General features: G+C 41.3%; 1 protein-coding gene across 1 annotated transcript in view; it reads right to left on the reverse strand.

Annotated features, from left to right (window-relative positions):
- MTHFD1 (methylenetetrahydrofolate dehydrogenase, cyclohydrolase and formyltetrahydrofolate synthetase 1) overlaps nt 1-10865 on the reverse strand; it is a 34650-nt gene extending 23785 nt beyond the window's left edge. Inside the window, exons 1-8 of the mRNA XM_029085953.1 lie at nt 10785-10865; nt 8313-8372; nt 7555-7608; nt 6926-7062; nt 6696-6796; nt 6219-6355; nt 4722-4833; nt 59-186 (exon numbers count right to left, since the gene is read on the reverse strand). Of these exons, the coding sequence (XP_028941786.1) occupies nt 59-186; nt 4722-4833; nt 6219-6355; nt 6696-6796; nt 6926-7062; nt 7555-7608; nt 8313-8372; nt 10785-10832 (777 nt within the window). The 5' untranslated portion in view covers nt 10833-10865. The remainder of the gene's footprint in view (nt 1-58; nt 187-4721; nt 4834-6218; nt 6356-6695; nt 6797-6925; nt 7063-7554; nt 7609-8312; nt 8373-10784) is intronic.
- Nucleotides 10866-11369: the final 504 nt, after the last annotated feature.

Genomic DNA, 11369 nt, shown 5'->3' on the forward strand with positions numbered 1-11369 from the left:
ATGCTCCAAACACAGATATAAAGGAGATGATCAGCAGTCTCATGGTCTGCCCACGTACCTGCATTAACATGGCCACAGTCATAGGCCCAACACCACCAGGAACTGGAGTGATGTAGGAAGCCTTTTCTTTTGCTGTATTGTATGCCACATCTCCTACAACCCTTTTTCCACTGGCCTTCGTGCTGTCTGGAGATTTAAGGAAAAAGTAAGTTACACATCACATTTCACCAAAACAACAGAGATAGCAGCACTGGCTGAAGCTGGAGTCCTTCCCTCTGTGGGTGTAAACAAAACAAAAGCTGAGTACTCAGGCAGCTGTAAAAAAAAAGATAAAAAGCTAAAACAACATCACAAGATGAAGCTGTTATCATCATATTTCTCTCAAAGAGTGTCAACAGCTCATGCAACATATCTTCCCATTAAGCACCATTTATCCTCAGCCAAATAGAGCTCCCTTTCCTTGAGGATGCACGTATTTTCTCAGTGGCACGTGGCCCATAGGACAGTCTGAAGATAACTCCAAAACAAATGCAGGAGGACCAAAGCACAGATCAAGTCTTACACCCATGCAATAATAAATCACAAATGGGACGCACAATAGAGGTATCATCCTCTCACAGCTCCTGCTGTATTGCTCTGAAGGATTAGTACAGCTTCCAATTTGAAGGAGATATAAACCAATGGTCTAGAAGAAGTGAGAGAAGAAACTTGTTCCAAAAACCCAGGTTTACATTTGCTCTGTTCCATTTTGGAGGAAAATTGGGTAAAATCACCTGCCTTTACAGAAACTGAAGACAGAATGTGCTGAGCTTTCAATTACTCATTCCCATTCTAACAATGGACCAGCAAATACTGCAGTTTACAGAGATCAGAGTCTTGTCAAAACAAACCTCACAGGTAGCTTAAGGGAGTTCCAGTAGAATAATCTCCTTTCTCTGCAGCAAAAAAATTGCTGTATTCTGCCACACTACATGACTTGACAATTCAGAAGCAGATATAGTACTTTTTTCCCCAGTGCTGACCTTTAAACTCACTCATAAAGACAGAAAGAGACAAAATGCATTAGTAAACTAGCGCAGTATTCTAAGGAAGTGGCTGATGATAGACAGAGCATACCAAGAAAAGCAAATTTAAGTTTCTCCTGGAATGGCAGATCCTCATTTCTGATACGAGGACTCTGAGGAACTTTTAAGCAGCATAAAAAACCTGAAGACACATTTTAATGTTGCTACACTGAAATATTATATTGCATACAATAAGTGTATGTTTGAACAGAACACAATCAAGAACTTCAACATACATTTGGTGAGGGGGAGGAGTGGAAGATAAACCAAACTCCTGAACAGCTGATTATGGTAACAGTGAAGAGGGAACAAAAGCAGCTCCTGCCAACACTAATTTTTAGCTGCATTGTTACTGACAATTAGCAGCTTGGATGTTTTGCTGCGTTTGTGTTGTAAGCAACAGTTCTTTTCCCTGAAGTTCAAAGCTTGAACGACACCACAGCTGTTAAACAGTGTTTCTACAGCCTCTGTCAGCTTTGCTGCCTGAACTGCACACCAATCTGGCCTTCCAGCCTAGGGACCAGTTTAATTAAGGTTGCAAAAGGCAAATAACATGATCATATTTTCTTCCAAGGATGCCAAGGAGGCTTACCAGCCACCCTGGCCAGGAAGATTCCAGGTCCAAGAATGAAGAAAACAAGTGATGAATTAGGCACTCCAAACACAAACAGCCTAATCTGTTACACAGACACAGTGATGAGCACAAGCCAAACCAATCCCCAGTCCCTGCCTCTGTATCCACACCTCAGGCCAAGCACCACTGAGCACAACTTAGGAGCTACTCAATCACCTTTAAAGTGTTCTTTCAAAGGAAAGCTCACATGCAATGCTTTCCACTGTTTCTCATACTTTCATCTTCTCAATGTTCATCATACTACTCTTAAAAAACCAAACTAGTTACAGAGAGAACCAGTGACACTATAACTATTCCCACTGCCTGTGTCTCTCTGCCTGTGTCTCTCCAGCCAGCTGGAACATAGGAGAGAGAGCACCCAAGGACTCAGTGAAGGACAAAAGTGAAGGACATGTCTACACATATGGAATATACAGGTATGATGATCCTGGTCTGTCTCCAGAGACAGCTGAATGAGAGACAGCTTGAGTGCAGCTTCTGGACCAGAGCTAATTCACAGTCCTACTTTCACCAGACAAGGGCTAGAAATATCCACACGACTCCCAGGCAAACCTGTGCCAATGCACACGCAACTGTAACATGTTTCTGGTGGATATATGACTAGAAAGACACAAAATCACACATGACCCTCACCTAGAAAACATGAGACCACCTGCTCGGCAGTCTGCTTCTGGGAAAGGTGTTTCATGAGGGATCCAACACAATCTGATCTTACAGGCCTGTAACACCAGCTTCATTCCCAGTACATCAAAATATAAACAGAGCATCAAGTCAAGGCTTTCTGTATCTTTCTAGCTCCTCTGGTGTTTGAAGAGCATGGCACTGAGATCCACAGAGGCTGATACTCCTTTGCTGCTCTCATATCCCATTATTCAATGTTCCCCATTAGCTGGGGTTGCAAAATCCCATAGCAGAGGAGAACTTTGAACAGGGTTGCTTCCTCCATCAGCACTCAGACAGGGACACTCCAGAGCCTATGCCATCTCTGGGAATATCCTCTGCCTGCACTGCTCTTCCTTCCTGTAGCAGAGCAATTTCTACAGGCATCCAAAATATTTGCTGGACTAGCCTTCCAACTGCAACAGTGGGGAGAGAAAGAAATATACAATCCAGTTTGGAAAAGGAATAAGACACACTCATCTGCTCTAATAGAGGTTTCAGGAGGTCCTCTCTCTCTTGAAGACCTGGAAGAAATTCTGTTCAGCTGTAGTACACATGAACACAAAGCCAGATGTGCCCAAACTGCCTACTCTAGCCTCCAAATTGTCAGCCTTGGGAGTACACAGGCCACCCCCCATTCAAAAGCACAATACTGTATTTGCATGGAGCTACATCGTTGGAACTTTTTAACTCCAACTTGGCAAGCCTGCATGAAGCCAATGTCCTGATATGTCAAATCATATTGGGATTTGCCTGTATAGGGCACCCTGACTTGAAAAGTACAGGCATATCCAGAGACTGCATGTCCTCCAGCTGCAACTCACACCTACTCCTAGTTGGGTGTGCTTACAGCTATAGTAAGATATATGGCAACTGTGCTACTTCTCCCCTCACCACATTCAAAGCACCATCACAGCTAGCAGCAGTATTCTATCTGTACAGTGCTATAGTTGGAGAAGCCAGTAAACCAGCAGCCATTCTTACTGTAGCAATTCCCACAATTCTGGCACTGATTTCCCAAAAGAAACGTTTTTGCAACCTATCAGAAGGGAAAAAAGAGGCAGGAAAACTCAGCAGCTTCGTAACACCACAGAACAGTCTGTGGCACCCACCATTTTGAAATGTGACAGTTCCCATGGCACTCTATCAAGCCCTGATTTCTGAGTCTCACAAGGCCATGAGGTGCATTGCCATGTAACGCTGACCAGGTTGGCTGAACCAGAAGCTCAGGTCTCAGTGCACTGCCTGAGGCAGACTAATTGTGAAGAAACGGGGATGTGTCCTCAGAGACACAGTTCACATCAAGCCTGAAAAAAGGTCACACCATCATATGTCAGAAACACAATGGTAGTTTTATTTGCAACACGTTAGTGGGGTAGACCCCAAGCCATTCTGCTTCACGCAAATCAGCGGTGACCCTGTGGGTTTGGGCAAATTGCCCAAGTTTGGGTAGCTTGGCACAAATAGATGAAGCAACAAACAGCAACAGCAGATGACTCTTTAATTTTAATTAGATGGAGGACTAATGTTTTTAAATGCAACTCAGTGTCATCTCTGAGGAACAAGAGTGCTGAACAGAAATTTCTTTACATTCCATTAAATAATGGCAACAAAATGACTGATTAATTATGAAAACTACCTTTTAAAAGCCTTGTGGGTGTACCACAGAGATAGTTGGATGGTGACTAATTTTCCGTATCATTCAATATCAGTAATTTGGATTTAAAATGAGATGAAAACAGAAATTGGCAGACTGTCTGTTCCGCCTTTATAATGAAGGAGTAGCTAAGTGAAACCCTACCCTAAAATCCATTATGCTCAAGCACTTTATTCTATGCTAGAGCCACTGTCACCAGTACTCTTGCAGAAGCTGCTCTGTTTCAAGACAACAGTCATTCAAGCCTAAGAAGTTAATGTTGTGATTCGATAAATCCACAGCTACTTTAAGAGACTACTTGTCATTTATGTATTTCAAATAGAAGAGCTTAATCAGATCTAAGTGCAAAGTAATGACAGCAAAGCTGCACACTCACAAGTGACAACAGCAGCAATTTCACTATGTACTTGTGGTAAATTACATGGATATTCTGTTGTAACAGGACTCCTCTTTCTTCTGCTGATCATCAGCCTCACTCAAAGCAAAAACAAACCTGCCACTGATCTGCTTTAGCAGAGTCCTTCAGACCAAACTTTTATTATTCTGGCACTTTCAGAGGCTGCCATCATTACCTAAGACAGACTTAAAAGAGAAAGAAGTCGGCATTGACTAGGAACACCAAGGAAACAGTATCCATGTACTTACTTAGCAACCGCATTTATATACAAATAAACACATCTCCACTCTTTATACATTACCCACGCACCTGGCACATGGTTAATTCCACAGTCTATTACAATTGCACCAGGTTTGATCCATTCACCTTTTACCATTTCGGCTTTACCAGCTGCAACCACCAGGATATCAGCTTTACCAACCTATAAAGAAAGCCAAATAAACAACTCTGTATCACACCAGCAGAACTGCTTCAGCAACTTCAATTGCAGTGAAATTGTTTGCTCACCCATTGCCATCAAAGGGATGGAAGGACATCATAAGCAGTTAAAGGTAGCTAGCAGTTCCTTGGCAAGCACAAATTCCTAGCTAGAATTTATGGCCTATTTTCACACTCCTACCCTGCACTGTTGCTAGTCAACATTTCACAACCTCCTTTGAACTACTCCATGATTCTCAAGTGGATCACATAGACTACTTTTAGATAAAATTAAAGCCTGCATATTCTTATCTTCCTCTCTTCAAATATCCCTGCATATTTAACTGTGGTTTTCAATGCTAGAAATATACCCAGCACTCATCAGATGGCAGCCAAGAACAACCCCTGCACAGAACTCTGAGCTGCACATGACCTGTGGCAGCATTGCCTTGTGGTTTTTAAGTCCAGGACTTTGTTACATGCAACTCCAGGGAAAGGTGATTGTAATTCAGCACTAATATTCGTTCAGACAGCACTCAGTAACATCTCACAGATTTGGTTGAAAAGCTGGTGTTAGAGACTCTGACTAAAGCTGGTTGTCAGTTCTTGCACTGCTTAATTCATGTTTGCTTAGGAAGCTGCTATCCCTTGGAATTTTTTCTTTTAATCTTCAAAAGAGAAAACTATTTTTAAGATTTCTTTAAGAATTAGCACTTCAATTATTAATCAACCTAATGACAGTCTACTGAACAGCAACTTAACAGAACGAAGCATTGCAGTGTTTTTGATCTTCCTTCTGAGTTATATTCAAATACACCTACCCTCTTTTCAGCTTTAGTACTTGCCTACAGAGCCTGGCAGTGTTGATTGCTCTACCAAATCCAAGTAGGTGGCAGCACAGCAACACACTATTTCTGTCACTCTCACTGATAAAGAGGAAAATGGTACCAACTCCCAGTCATAGAAAATAGACTGGGGGGGAAAAAAAAAAATGGAGAAAACATTTGGTCTAGCATTTCCCAGCCATTAAAGCAAAAGACCACCTGGCCTTTTCAGGAATAAACAAACACATAAGCTGTCTTGCAGGCCACTACTTGGAGATTAGGTAGGGATGATTAAATTCTCAGAACCTGCCCAAAGAACACAAAAATAATAACTTTATTGTTATAATTAAAATCCTCTAATTAAGGACCAAAAATAATCAAGACTCTATTCCAACAGAAGTATTTACACCACTATTCAATGAACAGGACTGGGAAACTGTTTCAGGTGAAAGACAACTCGGATCTAATGACTTAAGAGTAGCAATACACTGAGTAGCAATGTGCACCAGTAGCACTGGCTTGCAGCAGCTAACTACAACCTATCAGGCATCTATCCTGTCCTTACCTCCTCAGCCAGCGTTGAGGTCTTGGAATGGCAAGTGGTTACTGTTGCGTGATTCCAGAGCAGCAGGTCATGCATGGGAGCACCAACAATCTTACTGCGACCAACCACTACAGCTCTTTTCCCTGCAACCTGGACGCCTGCACCACAGAAAGTAAGGAGAAAGTAAAAATAGGTCATTGTTCATTCATTCTAGTACAGACTTACTCAAACAGCTCTGAAGCGTTTTGGTCAGCTTAAGTCTGGCTCTGGTACTTCAGAATAGTATTCTTCTTCTGGGTTGTGTGTGATAGGGAATTGGAGCTGGGAGGGCAGAAGAAGGAACCACTTTCAAACTAGCTTTTTTCCTATCTGAAAAGGCAGAGATGAAATGTGGCTTTTCAACAAACATTTAAATGTGAAACAGCCTCGCAAGGTGCATAATTTCTCCTCTTATTGAACACTACTGCACTCATGAATAATGAATGGAAACCTCCTTACCTGTCTGCTTGATAAGTTCCATGCATCCTTTTGGCGTACAGGGAATAAAACAGTCTCCAAGGTCCCCTCTAGAGAGTTTCCCAGCATTGATGCTACTTAAGCTGTATTTTGGAAAAATAAAGGCCAAGTAAGGTTCCCAGCCTCATGATCACCATTCAAAAGAAAAAGAAAAAACAAGAAGTTTCTATCTGGAGTAGCTGTCATGCTCTCCAGATGTGAAGTTAGCTTACCCATCTACATCCTTCTCGGGTGCAACAGCATTGGTTATTTTTTCTGTGTTGATGGGTTTATCAGAGTCAAGTGGCAGCTGCACTATAAAGCCATGGACAGCGGGGTCTCCATTCAAAGAGGCAATGCACTTGAGGACCTACAAGTAAAGACCAAAAACCATAATGACCAATAAACTGAAATATAACTGATGCAAAGAAAAAAGCACAATCCTATCTGGATTAGCAGACACACACAAAATGTTTAGTTTTTCCACTCAAGAGTATAAATTACTTGTATTTTTTATTTTTAGAAAAATACCTGTTAAAGTCTCTAAATTTTACATTGTAGTGTTTTCATCTTCTTTTAAAAATAAAAAAATCTCAGCAGGTTCCAGTTCTTTTTTCATGAGTTAATATCTATGGGCAACCAGTCTTTTTTTATACAATAAGAGAGCAAATATAAGTTTATCTCCTGAGCTCAAACCCAGAATTATGTTTTTTTTTTAAAATTATGGGCTGTATTACTTACATCAGCTTCTGTTGCTGTAACCAGTCTTTTTTTATACAATGAGAGAGCAAATATAAATTTATCTTCTGAGCTCAAAACCAGAATTATGGGGTTTTTATAAATTATTGGCTGTATTACTTACATCAGCTTCTGTTGCTGTGTTTGGCAGTTTTATGTGATTAGCACTGATCCCAATCTGCAAACAAGAATACCAAATAATTATCTGATTTCTGAATTGACATCAAAGATTGATCTGGCTATGCTCTCAGTCCAGGCCAGCCACAGCTACATTCTGTCACTCTTAGCAGCTCTATCTCCTGTTCCTGTGGTTAGAGTCCTACTATTTGGAAATACTATCAATGAAAGAGAAGAAGAAAGATTAGTGCTTTGCCTACTTAGATTGGTTCATACTTCAGCTGTCTCGATATAACAATATCTTGGCTTGACTGCATACTGCCTTGAAAGGCCAGCAGAGGAGATGCCAGCTATCACCTAGGGTAACAGGGACTCCTCTATGTTCCTAGCCCTGCTGTAGCACGTAATGTACCACTCAGTGACAGATGCAAGGCAACTGCAGGTACAAGACATTCAGGGAAGATAAATGCATGGCCACAGGTCAGGAAAGACAGAGCACCAGCATTTCAAACACATGTAACCTAGGAGATGATCACACAAAATGTGGCACCAGCCCACGCAGTTGTTACTGGAGTACCCCACTTGGCCAAGTGGCAGGTAAACACACCTGTACTACTTCCTTCTAAGAAGGAATTCAGGCCAACACTGGTTTCTCCACCGTGGGCAAAGCTTAGACAGAACTATTTGATTGGCATTTGTTTTTTCATATTCAGATTTGACCTACTGTAGGAGGGGAAAAAGAAATATTAAGATTTTGAGCATTACCTCAGCAGCAGCCTTCAACTTCATATTAATGTAGAGGTTCGAATCATCCCGATTGCCAACCTAAGGTTGAAAAGACAGTTGAGTCACACTGCAGAGTAGAGACTCAGTGACAGGCTCAGACAGGCTTAACCCTTAGCTCCCTTCGCTTCCTCTGAGCTACACCAAGGAGAGAGAGGTATTCTTGAATAACTGTAAACACACTGATAGAGGCTATAAGTAGCTGGAGCTAACAGGAAAGTGTTCTTTCAAGTAAGAGGCAGCTAAAGACAACTTGTCTCATCTCCTGCATAAACACTATTCACACCTTAGAAACACAGTGCTCTCTAAAGCAGAAAATACTGCCTGCCTTCTCATCTAAGAAAGTTAAATCTCTAGCTAATTAACATGATCAGCGGGTGCTGATAACATCCAATTTTCTGATTAAGGATTTCAGAAAAGTTGTGCCTCTTTGATATCCAGGAATCTTATTTTTATGCATATATATGTGCCTCAATGGAGAGATTTCTTCCACTCCTGTTTTGTACCTTGAGAATTCTCCTGACAAAGAAAAAACAACAAAAACAAGAACAAAGTGATGCACAAAGAGAAAGCAGCAAGTGGAACAAATGCCTGTAGTTTTTGGCAGTATTGGGTGCTTACAGTACAACTGTGTTTCAGAAGGCTGCTTGCATCATTCAGTGTATTTTGTTAAAAGGTTCCTGTAACCTTGTAACCTTACAACTCCTTGTAACCATAAGAAAATGAGGGGCAAATAAGGAACAGCTGATAAGCAAACTCTTGAAACCCCATTCCCTGGTACTCAGTAGCTATCCCTGGTTCTCACACCGATTACAAGCTGCAGGGATGACTGCATTACCTGATCACCCAGCATACACTGGTTCTTCTTCCCTAGGGTGAGATAAAGGGGCTGTTTCCCCTTTAAAATTTGCTGGATTTAGGAAAAGGTATGCCTTATACAGGGCAGAAAAGAAGGAAGAGTGGGCATCAGGAGGTGTCAGCAAACAAACCACATGTATTGTGCAGAAGAGGACGTTCCTGACTCCAGGACATAAAATAAAGATTGACTGACTTATTCATTGAACTCAGAGGACAACAGAGAACTCCCAAGAAAAGAGCACATATTGCATGGGGTGCTACACATCAAAACCAGCTAACTGAAAAATAGACAGCTGAGAATATCAGTATTGGGAGATGAAATCCAAGCCCAGACTGTTTGGTAGCTTTTGAAAGTGTCAGACAGCCAGAGAGCAAACAGGTTGTAAAGAACTCTGAGACAAGCCAGGACTGAACAGAACACAGCACAACTAAGAAAAAACTTCAATAACACTACAAGACAGCAATTTTTGAAGACAGTTTTCCAGGTCAGCAGTTCAGCAACTTCCATCAAAGCATCCCTTACTAAATTTTAAATAAAAGACCTTCCCGCTTCCTTTTAAACACCTGAAGATAAGTTTTCTGTAGATATGACCTTCTTAAAGCTAATGGAAAAGAAAACCAGAAAAAAAACCATACAAATTTGTTCCTGGCACTGAAAAGGAGCATGGTCTTTGTGTACTATAGTGGTCTTAGCACTGGAACCCAGAGACAGGCACCAAAGAGCTCTTCAGGAGCCCAAAATACTGCATAAACACAGAAGCCACTTCTCTCAGCAGCCATTCTCAGTCCATCAGTTTTTTTGTGGCCACACAGTTCCTTCCTGTGACATGACATTTGCTACTGCTAGTCACCTTCTGATCTAAGTGCAAAGAGCTTCCATTTTTCATAGTTCCAAGGGAAAAAAACCATAATCACCTTAATTCTGACAAACACAGGCCAAAACCCTGTACTTATGAGTGCTTTTTCCCTCCCCAAGTGGTTTTGTGTAGACTCTAGCATTTACTCACACTTCTGACAGACATCAAACTCATCAATGGGATTTTGTCATATCCCCTGCACTCAAAGTCTTCTGGCCAAAGGTGGTTTAGGTTGGTTCCCTGCCCCCCTTCTCTCTCCATGTTCTGATGTAACAGCAAACCAAATCCCTTAGTAAACACCCCATTTCAAAGACTCCTGGCACAAACACATCTTCGAAAGCTGACAAGCTTTGGGCCTTGGAATAGAGTCCAAATGCAGAGACCTGGAATAGAGTCTACACGTATTTTCTTCTTAATAGGCAAGAAGCCTGCTTTCACCATGTCACAAACATGATGCACAGAGAACTGCAAGGGTCTGATGAAAAGAAAAGAAAACAAACAAAAAAAACCCCTCCCAAAATAAAACAACCAACCCCAAATCCCCAGAATGTTTCTGGGCCCTGTTTTTTGGGGAAAAGAGATCACAGAACTGAGTTACCATCCCACAGGAAACTCTGCTCTTCTGCTCCTTATAAAATGTTACCACTTGCAAGTCAGTTTTGATGAAGCTCATCAGCTGTGCACTTACCATTGCAAAGCAACACAGATTGTCTGTAGTTGTCATTAAAGGAAACAATACCTGCAAAATTGCGAGTCCTGGTCTGAAGCCTGGAAATTTCTCTTTCATCTCAATAACTTGCTGTTTTAGTCTCTCTCTCACTTGTCTGAAGAGGGAAAACAAAACAAGGTAGAAGTTAACCAAGGGGCTGAATTCTCATACAATGATAAGTCTGGAGTTGAAAAGATGACACACGGGCAGACTGGCAAACATCTACTTATGCCTCGAGTACACAAGTCCCAGCAACCTCCAAATAAGATTAATGTCCATAAATCACTGAGACACTTTGGAAGTTTCATTCAAACTTATTTTAATTTTTTAAGCCCACTTTGTGCTTCTTCATGGTCTCATAGGATACAAGGATTAAAAAAAATACAAAATTTGGCATGGAAGTTTCTGGAAACTTCAAATTCCCTACTCAAAAGCAAATCCTCTTTCCACACATATGCTGTAACAAATCTACCTGTCTTCCACAGGCACCAGTCAACACTGTCACACATGCTGTCCTGGTAAGAACAATGAATCTACAATAGTAAAACTCTGGAAAATAGCTAAACAAACAGGAGTTATGCAAAGATACACCTCTTCTACTGTTGGTCAATACTA

Source organism: Antrostomus carolinensis, unplaced genomic scaffold, assembly GCF_000700745.2.
Source record: "Antrostomus carolinensis isolate BGI_N321 unplaced genomic scaffold, ASM70074v2 scaffold787, whole genome shotgun sequence".
Taxonomy (NCBI): domain Eukaryota; kingdom Metazoa; phylum Chordata; class Aves; order Caprimulgiformes; family Caprimulgidae; genus Antrostomus; species Antrostomus carolinensis.